Genomic DNA, 21,849 nt, shown 5'->3' on the forward strand with positions numbered 1-21,849 from the left:
GGGAAGACCTTGCATTTTCCAACATGACAATGCCAGACCATATACTGCATCAATTACAACATCATGGCTGCATAGAAGGATCAGGGTACTGAATTGGCCAGCCTGCAGTCCAGATCTTTCACCCATAGAAAACATTTGGCGCATCATAAAGAGGAAGATGCGACAAAGAAGACCCAAGACAGTTGAGCAACTAGAAGCCTGTATTAGACAAGAATGGGACAACATTCCTATTCCTAAACTTGAGCAACTTGTCTCCTCAGTTAATTTAAAATCAACATATTTTTCCCTTAAAATGATACATTTTCTCAGTTTAAACATTTGATATGCCATCTATGTTGTATTCTGAATAAAATATTGAAATTTGAAACTTCCACATCATTGCATTCTGTTTTTATTCACAATTTGTACAGTGTCCCAACTTTTTGGGAATTGGGTTTGTACATCTTCAACAGTGTAATTAGATTACTGTGCTAATTTCTCTTTCTAAAATGTATTGCATTACTTACTTTCTAAATCCTTTATTAACAACGACCAGTTGAATAATACAAGGATAGACATGAAACTGCTCTTTTAAATAAATAATATAACATTGCATAAATTATTCTGGAGCTGACCAAAGTGTTTAAGGGGAGAAGGTTACATTAAAAACATACATTTTGACATTATACATTAAATTTCAATGTTATTTCCACTATTGTTTTATATAGACTTGTTCTATAGTCCATACAGAGTTTATTACATCAGAAGTAACTAATAAAATGACAGAAAAAGTAATCCCTTACTTTACTTTTTCAAGGGAAAGTAATTAAATTACAGAAATTAATTACTTAGTAATGAATTACACCCAACACTGCCTACATAGAAGTAACACCATATTTGAGTCACGAGTCAGATAGGGACCTCATGTTTAATTTTATAATTACAACATAATTTTCAGGCACATTTAGCACATATGAGAAAGCGCATTAAAGATTAATGAAGACAGAGTGCAAATGAATTCTACATATCACTTAATCTTTAGACAGGCTCTTAAAAATATTTAAAATACACAGTTCATTAAAAAAACGTGACACAGATTGCTGATTTCTTGCACCAGTTGTGACAAAAACTGTGCGAACGCTTAAGATTATTGCGGAATTAATCCGCAAGTATATTATTATGTATATTATTTTTAACGAACGTCTTACACTTAATACATTTCCTAAGAAGGCGTCTGTGAATCCGGCCCGTGAATGTTCACTTTGTTTGTGTTTCCTGCAGATATAGTGCACTATTACCTGTACTGCAGCCAGAGTCTTCCTAATCCGTTCCAGCAGGTAAACGATTCCCCGGCACATCAATGTTCAATTCCTCCCTGAACTCCTGACACAAGCAATTAACGCAGCTTACAGATTCATTTGACCTCTAATTGAGGCGAATACCCATGTTAAATCCATTATAATGTTTCTGTAAAAAAAATCTGCGTGGCTAATTAAATTATGAATAGGCGATATGAAAATAAACTTTGATCAAAGAGGGTCTCTTTTGTCTGTAGTTTTGGGATAATTAGATTTGTCTGGCTTTCTCACGTTGCCTGTGGGAATCCTGTGAAAGCTTTTCCACTGATTTAGACATTATTCTGTGCTGGTTAAGCTGCTGTTTTGGATGATCATCCATTACAGTAAACGTTCTGGGGGGAAGTCATGAAGCAGATATAAGAGAGATGTAACCATTAACCACATTTAAACCCTTAATAACTGTTAATCCAGATGTAAATACAGCAGGGATTTGTAGCCTTTTACTTGTCATTGCATTAACGGAAGGCATACCCTATGGAATAACCTCTGTGTAGAAATCCTTTAGGTCAGTGGTTCGACTGATTTAGCTCACATGTTTGTCTGTTTTGCTGTTGTTTCTGTACTGCAGTCTCTGACCATCTTCCAGAGGTCTCTGACCACCATGCAGATACAGGTGCAAGGTTTGCTGCAGTTCTCTCTCGCCGTGTTTCCCACCGCAGAGGTGAGAGTGCTGTCAAATATAGATGAAATAAAGAGTTCTGCGTCACATTCTTTCTGTACCTTCTTTTTCTCTAAATATGATTCATTTCCCAGTATGAATCATTTCAGAAAGATCTTCTTGGAATTCAGCGTCTCTTGAACTCCTCAGAGTTCAATTTGCACCAGCTCACCGCCTTGCTGGACTGCCGTAGTCTTCATAAAGTGAGTTACTAGAATATAGAATATTTTAACAATTTGTTTGTCTGGAATAACCAGACTTTTACCAATCACCAGTTTTCACATTATTTTAACCAAAAAACCCACAATGACAAATAAGAATGTCCATGATAAAACACATGTCAGGTTCTTAGAAATGTATTCATGTTGGTTTTATGTGGTTTAAAAAAAAAAAAAAAAAAAAAAACCTTTCATGGTATTTCCAACAATAATTTGTTGAATTTCAGTAGAAAATTTCAGTTAAATGTCATGTCTTAAATGTTGTGCATGTAAGTTGAAAACATTTTAAAATATATTTTATTTTGTTTTTACAAATATCATAAATTATTAATTCATACATCATGTTTTTGGGGAGTCACACCACATGACACTTTATAACCTGAACTAACCTTGCCTTTAAATTAAAAGATAAAATTATCTGACATTTTAAGAAATTTATGATGACCCTGACATAAGGTTCTCTGTTTTTTTTGTTTGTTTGTTTTTTTTTCTTCTTTTTGTTGGTTGCACCACTTGACTTCAATGTTACAGACAAAAGATTTTCAAATATTTATAAGCAATGAAGCAGTTTTGTATTTTCCCCCCTAATAAATAAAAAGAAAAGTCAAACAACTTAAGGCAAGACCATAGACTGTAAAAAATATGGACGTAGTGTCACTGATGTCACCCGTAGATTTCTAAAGAGCATTTTTGAAGCCAAAAAGCGTCCGTTTTTGTTAGTTATCCTCTCCCGGATAACTAAAAATGGGCAAAGAGGCGGGAGAGGCAGGAGAGGCAGGAGGTGTCCGGTGTCCAAATGACAACACGGGACTTTATACATCTGTAATGAAATAGTGATCGTGAGATGAATCCAATCCGTTGCACTTGGGTAAAACGTACATAAGCGTCCATTGAAAAACAAACAATAGCACTTTTTTTTAACAAAAGCATTAAATCCATGAAATATTGATATACTGTCCATTGTTTGCATCACATTTCTTCTGAATGATCTGCTCTCTATCATTGTTCTTCAAGAAATTATGCAACCTAAGCAGCATTTATGTTGTAAAACTGTATGTGATCGTATACGGACTCTCACAAACAAATGAGCCTGTGCCCAAAGTATAATTTTTCAAAATAGTGCAGCAGTTTTAGTTGTAATATCCAATATCAATATTTGTGGTGTCTTGAGAGGCATATTCTCCAGCCATTGTCATTGTAGTAAATCTGACAAACAAATATTTTAGCCAATGCCAAGACGATCCAACAATGTGTGTACTGTTTATCTTCCGCATGTGTGCACATGTACATACATGTACATCTGTCCTGACCATTGATTGCACGACAAGTCGTATTATTTGATAATTGTATGAAATAATCCCAAAAAAAGCACAAACATGGCAGAGATGCCAAATTCAGCGGTTGGCGTTAGCTGAGGTAACATGACGGCTCACAGACAGCAGTGGCAAACCTGTCACTCAGTTGGCCACGCTGTTAATTATGCAGATCTTTAAGGTTTAATATAATTTAAATGGATAATTTAAACAAAAAAATCACCCCCCCTCAGAGTTGCCATGAAGGGCAAAATTAGCTGTATAGATCATGACCACAATTTGATCCAGGCTGTAAACATTTTTTTTTTTTCTGCTGTAAAGTTGGGCAGGCAAAAGAGACTAGTGCAAAGAAAAACATCCAAAATGCACTGTTTTTTTTTTGTTTTTTTTTGCACTCTATCCACATGTTATTTTTATGTATGTTTTATAAAAAAAAAAAAAAATTGGTCCCCCAATGTTACAGCCTTGATTACAATACATATATTTAAAGGCTGTTTAAAAAAAAAAAAAAATCTGCACTTTAGTATCACTTACATACACCAAAATTGTTTTACTCCTTTCCACAGTATATTCTGTAGGTGTTTTACAAAGGGGGTTGTTCATATATCATTTGTCTGAGTTTATCTCTAAAAACGAAGTGTCGAAGTTTATTGTTTTTCTTCCTGTTGACAGTATTTATTTATGGATATCCAAAATCCCCTCTGACTCTGATTTATCAGCAAAATGAAACTTAGCTTTATCTAGTGTTCAGATTTCTCTTCTGGAAATATATGCAAATTAGTGCATATTTAAGTAGATAATGCCTCATTTGCATATTTCAGCATAATATTTAAAAAAATGCAATTTTTAACATAGTCAGTCAACTATTAGATAACGTTTTCTACCCTATTCGCCTGTTGTGTCTTGCCTTAAAATCAAATGAATAGTCTCATGTTGATCTAACAGCGATCTGGTTGTGCAGGACTATCTGGAGGCTCTGCTGGGTGTTTGCTATGACGGTGTGGAGGGGCTCCTGTATCTGTGCCTGTTCTCTCTGCTGGCAGGCTGTGCCTTCTGTGCCCTGCTGTGCGCCGTCCCACGGGCCTGGACCCTCATCGCCATCAGGTACCATCCCCTTTTGTGTCATTGCAGTGCATGGCATCGATCGATGTAGCTGACTTGTGGCTGGTTGTCCTCAGGGACAGGGATTATGATGATATCGATGAGGAGGACCCCTTTAACCCATCGAGACGCATCAATGCGTATAACCCCAGCCGAGCTCAAGTTCACAGTTTCTGCAGCTACAGCAGCAGCATGGGCAGCCAGACGAGCCTTCACCCTCCGCTGCAGGCCACATCTAGCACTCCAGAGTACATGTGAGTGAGTGTGAGAGAGAGAAAGAGAGCTGTTGTTTTCTCTCATGCTGACCCACTTATCTTTCCTCTTCTCCTGCAGGAACCAGTCCATGCTGTTTGAAAGAAATCCTCGCTATGAAAACGTCCCTTTGATTGGGAGCGGTTCACCACCGCCATCGGTATTTTGATTTTTAATCTTCCATTTACTGACAAACTTTTACTCAATGGATTTTACTTACTACTGATCTTTTAAAGGATTTTTCTTGCAGAAAATAAAATTATCATATACCATTAACAATCATGTCATTCTACAATAGGGCTCTGCGGATGCAACAATATATCAATATGTTAATATTAGAATAGAAGTTAGAATTTTCATTTTTAGTCAGTTATTCCTTTTATTGCTTATTATTACTTACTGTATGCTCCTGTATACTTCAGGTCAGTATATATATATATATATATATATATATATATATATATATATATATATATATATATATATATATATATATATATATATATATATATATATATATATGTATGGATCTGGTCCTCATGTAGCCTGTGTTGAAGGTTGCTTTGTGTGATTGTGGTGCTCAAGATCATGAGAACTGAAGCTGAAAGCAGATATGGAGCATTACTGCCCCCTAATGTTTCCTTTTTTTTAGTGGCATATCCATGCACATAAGGGAATAAGGAGAAAATACTATTAGTTGTTAATACTAAATAATTAATGAAAATGAATTAAAAACAGTCCTGCTTTGATTTAATTTGAAGCCAGAATTTCCACCCGGCTCGTGCAGATTATGAGGTCTAAGATGAATCGTAAGTGAAAGGGTGTAATTGAGAGAATCATTTTCTGAGTCGTGTTGGTTGATGCATTGCAGAAGGCGTAAAACTCATCACAGGGCAGTCTTCTGTCTAATGATCCGATTCCCAACTTCATTTTTAACTGTCAAGATGCTGTATTCACACAAAGATATTTTACAGCTAATTGAGTTCTTTTCCTGTCTTTTATCACATTTGAAGTTGTATCCCCAGACATTTAGAAACAGTAAGTGAGCCCCCTGCCCCCTACTATGCTTCTGCCTTCCTTCAACATGCCTTTGTCCTTTTTGTCCTCATTTCCTTCATCTAAGGATTATCCCAGTTCATAAACATTCTGTACCTCCATTTGAAACTTAAGAGCACTGAGCAGTTTGTGCTGCTGTTGTGTTTTGCCATTTTTGCCCTGTATGTTTCCCACTAAGCTCTTTTCCTGCACTAGTATTGTACATCACCTGAAGGCCTGTTCACACATACAGTGATTTTATTTCTGGAGGATTCAAACAAATAAATGATAATTGTAGAGTGTGCCCTTAACTTGTAAATACAGTCTCTCCAACATGACTTGAACGCACCATCTGGCGGGAAACAGATCAGTCAAAGGCTGTGTCCGAAATCACCAACTATACCATTTAAATATAGGGCACAGCAGCCATTTGTAGTGGTGCCCGAAACCATAGTGGACATTGAGTGCACTCATTTGATCTCAAAATGCACCTTAATAGCTAGTGAATACAACTGATGCACACTCAACGGCTAGAGAATACCCACTCTGAGAGTCGCACGTCGAATGAATTCCCGCAACCCCTTCAGCCGTAACTTATTCACGATACAGCACTAGCCTTGAGTATCTTATTGCTTTTATAAAACGGTTACCACACAATACAAATATTAAAGCCAAAAATATGTATCAATGCAACTTTCATGAAGTAAACTCTAACTAAAAGCCTTCCTTCCGCCGGAAAAAATAGTCCCTGACCGTGAACTGCAACAGAAGTTACATTATTATGCCATTAGATGGCAGCAAAGACTGTCTTTATGAGTGTGTCAGTCAGTAGCGAAGACTTTTACATTGAAAAGACTGAATTGTTGCGAACACGGAACAAGACACAACTGACAAATGCTTTGACTAGCTCTGTCAGTCATGGGAAAACCCCTTAACTGTTAAAAGGACAAGATATTGCAGCAGACATTTAAACTGATTTTTTATTATGAACATAGGACTGACCTGAAGGAAAATGCTAAATCTGAATGCAGGTAATAAACTCACTCGATCTTTTTCTCACAATTCTACATAATACAGGAAGCTTCAATGAACAATAGCAACTGAGAACAAACAGTTTACGTTGCTATGGGTGTTGTGTAGTGATACACAGAACCGTTGAGTGAAGCGGTCAAAGTAGTGTTTTATCGTGAATAAAACATAGCTATTGACCAATCAGAATCAAGGACAGGAACTAACTGTTTTATAATAGTTATTAAACAACAGCAAGTACAAACTATGCAAAAGCAACAGCCCTTCCGGCACACTCGGTGTCCGAATTCACTCACTCGTTTTCATTTACTCCGTCAAGAGGAGTATATTAGTAGAGTAATGTAGGGAATAGCAAATACATAGGGGGGCGATTTCGAACACAGCTACACTTCTATTGGTCGTCACTGAATCACTGCTCATAAAGACACTGGATACGCCCACATCCCACATCACAAAAAGGTTGCTTTAGCTAATTTTGCCTCAAAGCATCAACTCATTGAAAATGAGTGTTTGTTTTTTTTTCTCACTGCAGATCACTGTATTCATGTGTGAACAAGGCTTGAGGGTCTTTTGCCTGTGGTTTTCACACATGCCATTATCCAGTGTCGAAATACCATTGACATCTCTTTTTCTCTCCCTGTTTCTTTATTCACTGCAGTATTCACCCAGCATGAGGACCACCTACCTGTCTATGACTGATGCCCAAATCAGACATTTTGGGACAGACTTTCAGGTGTAGGTTTTCTGGGTCCTCATCCCAAAGGAGTCTGGCGACGTGAGATGAAGATTAAAATCACTCATCGTCTTTGAATCATCTCAAAGGACACACGTGGATGGTAAAGCACAAATATTTAATGCGAATTAAAGGGAGTTCTCAAAGACTGCATGCCATCCAGAGCATTAAAATACACTTCTCATCTAGAAAGGCAAAGGATACCTCAGAGGTTTATGGGTGAGCTCTGATCACGTGTAAATATTCGCTTGTTCTCCTCAGGGGCTCATCAGATCATTGATAAATTGTTTTTTTGTGAAAGAAATGGACTGGATCAGAAAAAGATCCTTGAATAATAATACTTCAGCTTCGGTTATGCAAATGCCAATTAATAGCTAAAGAAAATGAAAAAGAAAGGAAAAAAAATAATTTTAGCACACAAAGGCCTTGAGCTCCATAATGAGCCTTAAATTAATATTTCTCTGACTTTTGTACAGGTTAAGGATGTAGCCTGAGAAAAATGGCCAATTGGATGGCCTTCTGCGATCTGACAGACTAAATGGTGTTCTGTAATGAATATATTTCGCATGAGGAACAAGGTGTTTTGTTTGGTGCCTCTCTTTAAATATATGAAATTCTGTGCTGTGATGTGATTTCGCCTCATAAATGTAGCAGTCAAATAGGTCTGCAATTCATTCCAGACAAAATACATGAGGCTCACAGCACAGAACAAAGATAAATATGAATCATTTTCTGCAACATTAGATATGGGGATGAACAATTTGGATATGGAAATCACTGACAGACTAGTTGTATGTTTGGTTCAAGCTTCTTAAAGTATCTTTGCCCGTATGCTTGTGTACTCAAACTAGATCAAAGCTGGCGAAGCCTATTTTTCTAGGTTAAGCATTGTTTGTGTTTCTACTGATGTACTATATAGATATGGCCAATCTAAAGAAATGTCTTTATTAAGGTTTTTTTAGGCTCACTGTACAGTTGTCTAGACAGACAGCTGTTTATGATCCCAATGAATAAAAAATATATATATAAAATTAGATTAGCTGATAAATGTTGAATTCTACCATACTATATTGTCTTTTTTTTTTTTGTCCACATTTCAAAAGTGCTGTTTTTTATTGTTCATGTAATGCGTTTTTGTGACATTTAATTCAATAAATATTTTTTTTTATTAAGTTATGTTTTATTGTTCTTAATCCATGCTGTAATATAAATTTGTAACAGTTCACACTGTGTGAAAATGTGGTTGGTATTAAAGGTGCTAAAGAGGATGTTTTGTTTTATAAATTTTTGCAATATTACTTGAAACTGTCTTTACTAACTGATGAAAGACTATTTATTAGGTGCACTGAAAGTAATAATATTAATATACATAATCTGTGCACGAGGTAGGGCCTTAAAAACATCAGCCAATCGTTTATGCGATCATCGCGTAAACGGTTGGCCCTCTGGCTTGTCAATCACTGCCGTGACGTTCCTTGTGAGAGACGAGCGCGACTGCGCTCTCCAGTAACTTTCCACACTCCACAGGCGCTGCATGCAATGTTTTTGTCAGGAGACAGGAATAACAACTGCAGATTATGAGTTACCTGCGGTGAGTCCGACATAATGAATCCAAAAAACACAACACAGCGAATGCCGGTGGTAAACACTCGTGTTCCAATACTCGTGCACGAGTTTTGGGAGGTGTTCCTTTGAAATGTGAAAGAGGGGGGGTTGTTCTTACGCATGCGCTCATTTCAAAAACTCAGTAACAGTCTTTGGATTCTCGGTCGACGAAAAAATCCTCTCTATCACCTTTTAAGGAAAAAATATTCTATCAACCAAATAATTTTTTGCAGAGGTATATATATATATATATATATATATATATATATATATATATATATATATATATATATATAAAATATGAGTGTGTATATGTGTGTGTGTGTGTGTGTGTGTGTGTATATATATATATATGATGTATATATATATGATGTATATAGTTTTTTATTTTAAATAAATATATAAACTTTTGATATAATTAAACTTATAAATATAAAATATGAGTGTGTATATGTGTGTGTGTGTGTGTGTGTGTATATATATATATATATATATATATATATATGATGTATATATATATGATGTATATAGTTTTTTATTTTAAATAAATATATAAACTTTTGATATAATTCTTATTAATATTTATATATTTTTAAGTCTAAATGTAAAAAACTAATCAACTATTGTATTTAAATTTTTATTTCAACAATTTAGTTGAAGAATTGAATAGCAGATGACCGACAAAGCAGAATCCCTGTAAAAGAGATTTATCTGAGAGGTAAAATTATTCTAGAATATTTATTAATTTAATCGCCAATATTTTAATTGAAAATATAGATAGAAACGCCATGAGATCAAATTGAATGAAGTTTTTCACAGTCGCTTTGGTACATTTCTTGAATCATTCTTAAAATTTGCAAACCAATAAGTGCATTTCTCAAAACAATTTGTGCAAACAGCAAGTTTTACTGTTGGTCTGTCAACAAATTACAGTACAATCTTACCCCATGTTACCCTATATAAATAAATGAATGCCCTTCATACACCTGTACAAAGCGAAAGACAGGGGGCGCCAAATTGTCACATCATATACTCTAGAGGGCGCAGCTGCCTCTATGAACACAACATGCGCTTATCGAGCCATGTGAGACAGCTGAATCAAAAAAACGCCATCCTCCGACATACACCTGACACAGCGGAGCACATCTCTTCCATGTGTTTTGAAGTGAAGAGTAGCTAGCATTTCAGATGATATGTAGTAATATAAGAGAGGCGGGGATGTGGTTTATTCGCGATGGGAAATGTTTTCGGCAGACAGGGACGCCGCAGTCGAGTGACAGAACAGGACAGGGCGATATTGGTAAGATCAATCAATAAGTCAATCAGCATCGCACTCACTTGTGTTGGGTTTGTGTCACTGTATACGCGTGTAGATATAGAGCCAACATACTGCAGAGCGTCTGAAATGAGTTCAGCCATACTGAACTGCCAATGAAAGGATTAGATCAGCTGTCCTACTTTACAGAACACAGAATAGATACACAACAGCGTCTGTAGAAACGAGTAGAATACAACAGAACACAGATAGTATAGGGCAGAACAGATCTGCACCTGTTATTGAATAGAAAATAGTGTATGTTATAGAGCAGAAAAAGTTTATTATAACTAAAGTAAAGTAGAACATCTTTTATTGAATAGAATGAAATAGACCTGTATCCATTATTGAACATAATGTAGCTATTAGAATAAAATGCAACAAGTGTGGAATACATAACAGAGTTGTATATTATAAATACAACAGAACAGGTTCTGTAAAACAAACAGAATCTGCATTGATCATAGAACAGAAAAGAGTGTATACAATAGAGTAAAACAGAACACAGTCTGTTACAGTATATAACAATGTTATAGAATTAGAATAGAACTGTGTACAATATATTATAGAACAGAACAGTTTATTATAGAAGAGAGTAGAACATCCCTTATTGAATAGACTGAAATGGAATAGTATCAGTTATAGAACATAATGTATTAGAATAAAATGCAACAGAATTGAATAGAATTAGAACCACATCTACTATAGAATACAAATCAGTATAGTTGAGTAGAAAACTGAACAACATTTAATAGAATAATATATAATTTAGATTTACTATAGAAAATATATTCTATTCTATAATAAAATATAAATAACAATGTAAACTACAATATAAGCTAATTAAGGGGGCTGGCTTAAAAGTGTTTAAATTATTAAAATCATTTAAAGTATCTAAAGTCCCCCTGTAGTTGATAATTTTATCCTTTAAAACTCATCTTTGATCACCAAAATTACATATTTAAATATATATATATTTTTTTTTTTCCTGTGGGAAAAAAAAAAAAAATGCCTTAATGTAGCTTGAATGTAACTCTACACCCAGCCTTGCCTCATTTAATATACACGGATCTATGAATATGCTAATTAGCCCCGCCTCCACTCACTCGCCCGAGCTCAGAGATCCACTCGGTCAACTTACTGAGGTAAACGCTGCACAATGGTATCGCTCTTTACAACGTCGGACACATAACGGTAATTCATATGATTAGCCTTTAGCTTGACTACATTATCAAACAGCTAATAATGTGTTGCTAATGTTACACAAACCATGTTCACATTCACGAGTCAGACAGCTGCCTTCTAACAATCAGTATCCTTACAATGCTTTTAACATCTCAGAACGTCAGTGGAGAAAGGCATAAAGTTCATCATAACATCGTAATATACATCATACACCCGTCATATTGCTAAATCTACATGATTTTTCATATCAACAGAAAAATATAGCGGGATAAGCTTCTGTCGAGATTCCCTTGCGCGGTCAGTAAATGATATGCTAAAACCCGCCGGCACATTGACCTGATTGGTTACAATGTAGTTTGTGACGTCAGAAACACCAGTGATTTAAAACCGTGGGTTTGAGACTGTCTTTGATTTACTGCAGCTTTAAAGAGAAAATACTCAGCAATGGTGTTGACTTGTGAATTTGCACATGGTTTGTCTTAAAGCATATTAAAAACACCACATATAAACAACATTAAAAACTTGATTTTCACCACAGGGGGTCTTTAAATTATAATTAATGTTATATAATATATATTTTTAATATAATAAATATTTATATAATAATTGACATGCTAAAAAAACAAAAAAGATGAAATAAAATGTATTTTTCCCCTCCTTAATAACTATTGTTGATTCAATACCAATTCTCACAGTTTCTATTAATAAGACCAGTTGAAAACAAGCAGCATTTTCAAAATGACAGAATAAATACTAGAATTATTTGAGTCTATATGGCGGCCTTAGAATATTGTGTTGGACAGTGTCTGTTTGAGTGGAGTCTGCTGTCTTATTTATCAGAACAGTGTTTCAGGCATACATGCAAACAGATCCTTGTCTGTTTATTCCTCTAAGTCGAGAAACTGACAGCTTTATGAATAAGAAGTGTTTCTATAAGTGAACTGTCATGTTTCTACATCAAATCCTGTCACTGGATCACAGCAACTGAAACAGCAGAGAGATAAACTGAAACAATATCAGAAGAAAATCACATTACAGCTGGAGAAAGAGAGACGTCTGGCCAAACTGCTCCTGGAGGATGGCAAGAAAGAGTAAGACATTTCAGATTATGTAACGCTAACATTCATGATAGCCGATCACCCACAGTCACCCATCATGCATTGCACAGTGCCTTTATTGTGCTGACGTGGTGCCATCTGCATTGCACATGGCAAAAGTGATTTTGGTTTAACAGATTCGCTAACACGTGTGATTCATGCCTTTCACAGACGAGCTCTTCTGCTGCTCAAAAAGAAACGCTACCAAGATCGCCTGCTGGACAAGACCGAGATCCAGATAGCCAACCTGGAGCGCATGGTGGGTTTAGATGATATTATTCATATTTAAAGTATTAAATGTGATCATTATCATTAAGACGTATAAGAGGATTTTAAAAGAAATATGAAAAATATGAATTACTTTTTGAATATGCTTCATTCAGGTTCAAGATATTGAATTTATTCAGATTGAAGTAAAGGTCATCGAGGGTTTAAAAGCTGGAAATGACTGTCTCAAGCAAATGCATGAGGTAAGTCTTTATATTATAGACTGAAACTAGTGTAAAGTCATAATGAAATGGAAGTTGTGATTAGGGCTGGGCGATATATCGCATGCGATTGTCACGCGCATTTCGTCAGTAAACCCGGTTCCCTGATTACCGCTAAATCGCCATCACCTGCTTTCAAATGGAGCGGCATTTAACAGACAGAGCTGTAGATCACTGATAAGCTACGCAATATCGCGTTCATTATCGCAGATGAATCGCCTTCGATAATGAACGCGATATTGCGTAGCTTATCAGTGATCTACAGCTCTGTCTGTTAAATGCCGAATTCAGCAAGTGAACATTTGGTCCTCAAAGTTAATGTGTTAGAAGCAGGAAAAATGGGCAAGCATAAGGATTTGAGCGAATTTGACAAGGGCTAAATTGTGATGGCTAGATGACTGGCTCAGAGCATCTCCAAAACTGCAGCTCTTGTGGGGTGTTCCCGGTCTGCAGTGGTCAGTATCTATCAAAAAGTGGTCCAAGGAAGGAAAAGTGGTGAACCGGCCAAGGCTCATTGATGCACGTGGGGAGCGAAGGCTGGCCCGTGTGGTCCGATCCAACAGACGAGCTTCTGTAGCTCAAATTGCTCAATAAGTTAATGCTGGTTCTGATAGAAAGGTGTCAGAATACACAGTGAATCACAGTTTGTAGCGTATGGGGCTGAATAGCTGCAGACCATCAGGGTGCCCATGCTGACCCCTGTCCACCGCCGAAAGCACCAACAGTGGGCACGTGAGCATCAGAACTGGACACGGAGCAATGGAAGGTGACCTGGTCTGATGAATCACGTTTTCTTTTACATCACATGGATGGCCGGGTACGTGTACATCACTTACCTGGGAACACATGGCACCAGGTTGCACTATGGGAAGAAGACAGTGTGATGCTTTGGGCAATGTTCTGCTGGGAAACCTTGGGTCCTGCCATCCATGTGGATGTTACTTTGACACGTACCACCTACCTAAGCATTGTTGCAGACCATGTACACCCTTTCATGGAAACAGTATTCTGGTGGCTGTGGCCTCTTTCAGCAGGATAATACGGCTTCCACAGAGCAAAAATGGTTGAGGAATGGTTTGAGGAGCACAACAACAAGTTTGAGGTGTTGACTTGGCCTCCAAATTCCCCAGATCTTAATCCAATCAAGCATCTGTGGGATGTGCTGAACAAACATGTCCGATCCATGGAGGCTCCACCTCGCAACTTAAAGGATCTGCTGCTAACATCTTGGAGCCAGACACCACAGCACACCTTCAGGGGTCTAGAGGAGTCCATGCCTCTACGGGTCAGGGCTGTTTTGGCAGCAAAATGGGGACCAACACAATATTAGAAAGGTGGTCATAATGTTATGCCTGATCGATGTAAATCCGAGTAAAACAGCTTCTCAAACAAGAACAAATGTAGGGCAGGACTTGATTTTGTCCATAGGGGAATTGCTTGGATGGTTGTGGTTTGCTATTGGTGGATCTCATGTGAGTGACAGGTTGCCCCGCCCTCACACCAGTAAACGCATCATCAGAGAATAGAAGAGATGTTACTTGGGGGGTGGGGGGGGGGTATTTTGATTAAATATTATGATGGCACATGGATAAAAAAAAAAACATGATGTGCATGGATAAACCATTTAAAATTAACACTGCAATATTCCATTAAAAAAAAAAAAAGAGAAGAATTTTTATTTCATGGTGACTTTAACTCACAGATCTGCTGTATTGTAACAAGTGAACACTCCTGCAGCAGCTTAGTAATCATTTATCAGTCATGTTTAATGCTGTTATTAGGAGCTAAGATGGTTCAGTGGTCTGTTTTGGTGTAGTGGCCGCTGTAGTTCATAGCAGCATGTTTTGGGAGCTGTTGCACATTGTTCTGGGATTAAAGGCTTAAACATAACACTCTTAGATTACAGCAGAGCTGACCTGTCTTTGTTTTGTCCTGGGCTATACCATTAAGACCTCTGAATCTCCAGAGCCCCTCAAAATCAACAACAGGGAAAAATTGCTCTTTTGCTAAACCCCACATATAGTGTCACCTTGTTGCCCATTATATTATCAGACAAGCTTTTGCTGTTTTTTAATATAAGTCTTTGGAGGATCTGCATGTTTGATTCCCAAATAACATGAACATAAAACATAGAACATAAAAACACCTACAGTATATGTGCTACAAAGTAAATGATTGTTGTTTAATATAATATAATAATGGTTCAAAAGTTTGGGGTCGATAAGATTTGTAATATTTTTGAAAAAAGTATGCTCACCAAATCTCATTATGCTGTTTTAGAGGTTGCTAATTTTGTTCTGGAGGTCTCCTACCAAAGGTTTACATGCTTTATATATATATATATATATGCTATGTTTACATGCTTTATATATATATATATATATATATATATATATATATATATATATATATATATATATATATATATGCTATGTTTACATGCTTTATATATATATATATATATATATATATATATATATATATATATATATAATATACATTGCAGTATCATCTCTTTTCTCAGTGTTTGAAAAGGTTCAATAAAGCATTTGGTTTTTCTAAATCCCTCCTTCCCGAGAACTACTCTGCTCTGATTGGTCAGACGGCCCAGTCAATTGGGATTGGTTACAACACATGTCGGAAACAAGACACCTATTCCTGAGGGTCCGTTTACACAAAAACAATGCACTAAAAATGTTTTTCCTTTGTGTTTTTCACGTACAGACTACAACATTGTCAAAATGATCCAGATCCGAGAAAACAAATAAAATCGCTGTATTATTTATGCCAGCCCAGTAGTTGGCGATGTCACTTTATAAAGAAACACTACGCGCCTGTAGACTGAACACATAATACGCATGCACATGACATCACCATTTTTTCACAAATTCGTGTTTTTGTAGTTTTAAGGCGCGTTCATTCACGCGGCCTCGTAATTCCTGCAGTTACGAGATTCTAGTTTGTAAAAAGCGTTCACGTCCCCGTAGAGCTCGTAATTACAGCTTGTAAGCTGAGAGTTTTCTGAAAGCTCCCACATGTACCACCTGACCACTGTAGATTCACATGCGTTGATAGTGGTGCCATGGAAACGCATAATTCCCAGTCCAAGGACGTGAACAGCTCTGAATATAATGTCACGTGTTGTTATCTCAAGATTCCGGTAAATATGAGGTGGCGTGAACGCAGCATTACTGTGAGACAATAACGGTATAATTTTCAAAAACTTGTACTTTGAAACCAGTTTTCAAAAATGTGAATTTTCAGGCCCCCAAAACGCCGTTGTCATGTAAATGAGTGGCCAAAGCGCAAAAAAAGTTTCCGTTTTTAGTTGAAAACAGTGTTGTGTAAACGACCCCTGAATTTCAGCTCCGAATCTTTCGCAGTGATATGAACAGTAACAATGGCATCGGTTTTACCGTATCAATTCGAGTCCTCATTCTTTAGAAGTGCATCAAAGTGGATTTGCTTTTGAAGAAAACAGCGTCTTCTTGACTTGTCATCGACACAAAACCAACTTCTTCCAGGCCTCAGCTACAACTACATTGTTTGAGGGTCAAAGTAGACGTTGTTCATAGGCAGCCAATGAAGACCACAGGCTGGCAATGTGCAAATGTGTTACAAATCTACGTGGGTTCGAGCAGGAAGTAAGGCTGGAATTACTGACAACGTGTTTCAGGCAGTTCAGAATCAGTTCTTTCTTTTGGGAGACAATAATTCCATTTATCCATATATTACACACTATATGAAAGAGCACAATAGGGGCACTTTAATCCATCTTTGCTGAATAAAAGTATTAATTTCTTTCCAAAAAAGAAAAAAACTGACCCTAAACTTTTGAGCGGGACTTTGAGCGGGTATTGATTCAAGTTACAGTAGAGGTGAGAGTAAGTTCACAGTATCAAGTGTTGTAGGAACATCAGAAACAATTCTGTTCACATAATTCCAGCTTATATAAGAATAACATCTTTTCCATTTTCACTGCTTTATGAGCACATTTTACTGAAAATTGCACTGTTCACTGATTCATTTCTGTGGGGCGTTTTGTAATGCTTGTCTCAGTGAGCAACACTAACCAGATGGGGGTGGAGGTTAGCATAAGGTCAATAATGTTATGAATATATAAAAAGTTATTTACTGGTCTATTATGAGCATTTGACTGAAGTAATTTTTTTCTGCCACGGATTGCTCTTTTTTCTTATCAGGTCATGTCGATTGAGGAGGTGGAGAGAATCCTGGAGGAGACGCAAGAGGCCATTGAGTATCAGAAGGTTATAACTGTCAAATTCAGTCCACTTCACATTCAGAGCAACGCTAAATAGAGTTAAAACACTTCAAAATGTATGACAGTCATTTTGCATTTATATTAAAGAAAGTCAAAAAGACAGCACCAGAACACTTTAAGCAAAACATTTCGCAAAATGATGTTTGCTCATTTCTCAAATAATTAAACAATATAATTGTGACACTTCAGTGAACTAACTTCAAAAAGTTCTAAAGTTTGGGTTCAGTAAGATATTTTATTTGTTATTTAATGCTTTTATTCAAGGCAAGGATGCATTCAATTGATCAAAAGTGACATTTGAGAGGTTTTGTTAAAAATAAAGGCTATTTCAAATAAATTCTGTTCTTTTGAACTTGGAAAATCCTGGAAAAAAAAAAAAAAATCATGGTTTCCACAAAACAAAAAAAAAGTTTTTAACATTGATAATAATAATAAATGTTTCTTGAGCATCAAATCATCATATCAGAATGATTTCTGAAGGATCATGTGACACTGAAGACTGGAGTAATGATGCTGAAAATACAGCTTTGATCACAGAAATAAATTACATTTTAATATGTATTTAAATAATATTTAACAGTATTACCGTTTATGCAAATGTAAATTTTGTAATGCAGTCTTTGTGAGCATAAGAGACTTCTTTCAAAAATCTTAAAGAATTTTAACTTTTGAGTCATAGTGTACAACCACTAAAAAAACAACCAAAAAATGACATTTTTAACTTTTTAAGTGTCTTAAAGGAACAGTTCACCCAAAAATGAAAATTCTCCCACTGTTTACTCATCCTCATGCCATCCCAGGAAGTAATGGTTTATAGTAAAAAGAGTATAAAATATGACTATTTTTCTTAAGGCCCATTCACACCAAAAACAATAACTAAAGGTAACTATAACGAAACCAATATTTGCGTTCACACCAACAAACAATAATGGCCTGTTTATTCTAAGCTTATTCTGCAGTTTCAAAGTGCGTACAACATGTTTTTGCTGTTCTTGTTGCATTTACACGGCTTTAACCAGCAGATGTCCTCAGCATGCTGTGTTTCGAGTGAATAGCTAGTGTAATCGATCTAATCTAACAGTGAATTTAGCTGACGAAGTGGAATAAAAACAACACCTAGTCTTTTTCACTACAACTTCAAAGGAAGCAAGACAATGTTGTTGAAACTATCGCTGGATACCTGAGGTAATTTTATGTTACGCTGTTTGCTAGTCTGGCATAATGATCTCATTGTTAATACTTCTCAACAGTTATTCTGAGAGTATGACCGATTGTTTTCCATATATCCATTGTCTTTAAAGTATCCTTGAAAACTGACTTGTCAAACAGCGGTGGCTTTTTCTGGACCTCTAAAATTAACTGCTCCGCAATGTCGTCTGCCATTTTAAATGCGCGAGACCTTAAGTGAGAATGGATTCTGATTGGTTGTCAGTGTTTTATCGTTCAACAGCTGAAAAAAAAAAAAATTCTGAAAGTGATCCCAACGATATTGTTTCTCTATATCGTAATCGTTATAGCTGTGGTGTGGACAGTGCTATTCTTTTATATTCAGATTGAATTTTAAAACAATATCTTTATCATTATCTTTATAGTTATCGTTCTTGGTGTAGACAGGCCTTTACACACATCTATCTTTTTGCTTCAGAAGACACAGATTCCTCCACTGGGGTCGTATGAGGGGCTTTCGCACCGAATAGTTCTAGGAACTCAGTTCTAGGATCTAGCCACTAGGATAGTTCCTCGAGAGCTAATTTCTCCCCCAGGCCTGTTCCTGGTTGCATTCACACCGATAATAGGAACTCTGAATCGGCCGACAGCGGCATCTTAAGTGCGGCATTTACAAACGCTTCAGTTTCGTGATAACAGAGATGGAATGCAAATACAATCTACGTGACTGAAAGAGCAAAAAGTGGGGCTAAGAGACGAAATCTCCTATGACAACTTTCACTATTACATATCATCGATGCAGAGAAAAGAACACAACCCTGCAGACAACAGGTAAATTCCATTATCGCTGTTTTCCATGCTCGTGAAGTAAACATGTTTACACAGCTTTTTAAAAATGGCGGGTGCCGGTGTTTGACTTACGTCACTGATAGTTCCTAGTGCTGGTTTAGATGCTACTCTGAAGTAGGAGCTAATTTAGTTCCCCCAAAAGGACTAAAATCGCTCCTAGTTCCTGCGGTGCGAACGCGGCAAAATCCGGGTACTTCCACCAATAGTTCTAGGAACTATGAAAAGGTTCCTCCGGTGCGAAAGCCCCTATAGATTACAGTCACGATTGTTGTTTTTTCCAAGTGTCAAATGAGCGGCCAATGCCAATATATGGACTCACAGAGATGGTTTATTTGCCTAAAAATATTAATCGTTTGTGCTTATCTGAAGAAAGAAAGTCATATACATCGGGGATGGCATGATGAAGAGTAAATAGTGGGAGACTTTTCATTTTTCAGTGAACTGTCCCTTTAAGTGTCCAAATGTAATTGATCTTCACTATTCGTAATAAAATGTTCAAGCTTCTCATCACCCTTCGTGGTTTTATAGCCCTGGACATCGGCCACGCTGCTCTTTCCTGGTTTTTATTGCTTCGAATGTCTCACTGCTTCTTGAAACTTCTTCCCTTGCAGCAAATTGATGAACTGCTGGCGGGTTCGTTGACACTGGAGGATGAGGATGCTGTGTTAGCTGAGCTGGAGGCCATCACTCAGGTATGGGCACCTTTACCTGTCATCCATCTTTATCATCGCTCGCTGGTTCGGCGTAGCCTGTGTCTGATCCAACGCTTCTCTCTCTCTGTCCTGGCCAGGGAGAAGATATAACCCTTCCAGAATTACCCACAGATCCATTGCCAGCGGTGCCTACGGGGGAGACAGGTGTTGTTTTAGTACTGTCAAACACAGCACTGTGTGAGAGAATGGCATGGCTCTTTTATTTGGCTTTTGATTGCTTTCTGTCACCCTCTTTGTGTTCTGTGTCTTTGCAGGGAGAAAAGAGGCACAAATCAAGCCGGAGCGAGAGATGCTGGCAGCGTAATGTTTGATCTTACAACCTGGCTCATCACTCTGTTTTTAATGAAAAGAAGAGCTAGGGGAATATAATTGACAGAAAAGAAGGCTTTCGTGGGATATTTAATAGGCTTGCATCAGAAGCAGTGCTCTCACGTTTATGGAAAACTTGGAAATGTCAGGGAATTTTACATTTTTGGACTTAATATGTTCTTCTATTAAAACGCCTGTTGTTAGTTTTAGTATGTTTATTGGATATTGTAGTTCCTATTTGATTTGTTTTTGCTAAAATATATGAACTATGAGCACTTTTAAGTAGCAAATTTAGATACTTTTACATAAAAGCATATTTACAGATGTGTTTTAAATAATGTGTTTTTTAGCCTATTCATGTGTGCAAACCCTTTAAGAGTTGGGGTTAAAATCTGTGTATTCTACAATGTGTAAACTACACTGATTTCATGGTTTTGCCACTTGGAGGTGTGTTAGCATCTCATGACCACCAGGGGGCTCTTAATATCACTAATTGAGAGGAAATAAATCTGTGCTGACAGATGCAAACTGCCAATCCTCTTCCGATAGCTCAGTTTGTGTTGAATGTAACCCTTCTGTTCATGTATGGAAGCATTTATATACATATATGAATCTGCCCATGTTATTTTATGTCTAATACTGTAATTATAAAGGATTTTCCTCTGACTCTATATCAAGGAGCTTTAAATTTATATATATATATATATATATATATATATATACACACACACACACACACACACACACACACATAGGCCTGTGTGTGTGTGTGTATATATATATATATATATATATATATATATATATGTATGTATATGTGTATATATATATATATATGTATATGTGTGTGTATATATATATATATATATATGTATATGTGTATATATATATATATATAATGTATATGTATATATATATATATATGTGTGTGTATATATATATATATATATATATATATATATATATATGTATGAAGACTGCAGAATCAAAAACCTGTAAGTGCCGTCTGAAATTTTCTTCTAAAATGAGCATTTATATACATATGCATATATATATATGCATATATATAAATGTGTGTATATATATATATATATATATATATATATATATATATATATATATATATATATATATATATATATTCTCACAAATGAGTGGAAAAA

General features: G+C 36.4%; 2 protein-coding genes across 4 annotated transcripts in view; both read left to right on the forward strand.

Moving 5' to 3' along the window:
• ttyh2l (tweety homolog 2, like) overlaps nt 1-8,848 on the forward strand; it is a 47,063-nt gene extending 38,215 nt beyond the window's left edge. Inside the window, exons 8-15 of one of the 3 annotated variants that reach the window (XM_048182973.1) lie at nt 1,261-1,316; nt 1,906-1,998; nt 2,091-2,198; nt 4,488-4,630; nt 4,705-4,881; nt 4,961-5,039; nt 5,893-5,917; nt 7,602-8,848. In XM_048182973.1, coding sequence (XP_048038930.1) covers nt 1,261-1,316; nt 1,906-1,998; nt 2,091-2,198; nt 4,488-4,630; nt 4,705-4,881; nt 4,961-5,039; nt 5,893-5,917; nt 7,602-7,642 — 722 coding nt within the window. In that variant the 3' untranslated portion in view covers nt 7,643-8,848. The remainder of the gene's footprint in view (nt 1-1,260; nt 1,317-1,905; nt 1,999-2,090; nt 2,199-4,487; nt 4,631-4,704; nt 4,882-4,960; nt 5,040-5,892; nt 5,918-7,601) is intronic. The other 2 variants (XM_048182954.1, XM_048182965.1) reach the window with 2 other exon arrangements.
• Nucleotides 8,849-10,267: 1,419 nt separating this feature from the next.
• chmp6a (charged multivesicular body protein 6a) lies at nt 10,268-21,384 on the forward strand. The gene is made up of 8 exons (XM_048182988.1): nt 10,268-10,581; nt 12,763-12,872; nt 13,050-13,137; nt 13,262-13,348; nt 17,569-17,634; nt 20,276-20,356; nt 20,455-20,521; nt 20,632-21,384. Exons 1-8 carry the CDS (start codon nt 10,516-10,518, stop codon nt 20,679-20,681), a joined length of 615 nt encoding a protein of 204 aa, XP_048038945.1. The 5' UTR covers nt 10,268-10,515; the 3' UTR covers nt 20,682-21,384.
• Nucleotides 21,385-21,849: the final 465 nt, after the last annotated feature.

This window comes from Megalobrama amblycephala, linkage group LG1, assembly GCF_018812025.1.
Source record: "Megalobrama amblycephala isolate DHTTF-2021 linkage group LG1, ASM1881202v1, whole genome shotgun sequence".
In the NCBI taxonomy this organism is placed as follows: Eukaryota; Metazoa; Chordata; class Actinopteri; order Cypriniformes; family Xenocyprididae; genus Megalobrama; species Megalobrama amblycephala.

What these genes read in the sequence shown, in the direction of transcription:
- chmp6a (XM_048182988.1), top strand. Translation starts at nt 10,516, where the DNA reads ATGGGAAATGTTTTCGGCAGACAGGGACGCCGCAGTCGAGTGACAGAA. An exon ending in AACAGGACAGGGCGATATTG is followed by an intron (nt 10,582 to 12,762) that starts GTAAGATCAATC and finishes ACTGGATCACAG; the next exon opens with CAACTGAAACAGCAGAGAGA. An exon ending in AGGCCATTGAGTATCAGAAG is followed by an intron (nt 17,635 to 20,275) that starts GTTATAACTGTC and finishes CTTCCCTTGCAG; the next exon opens with CAAATTGATGAACTGCTGGC.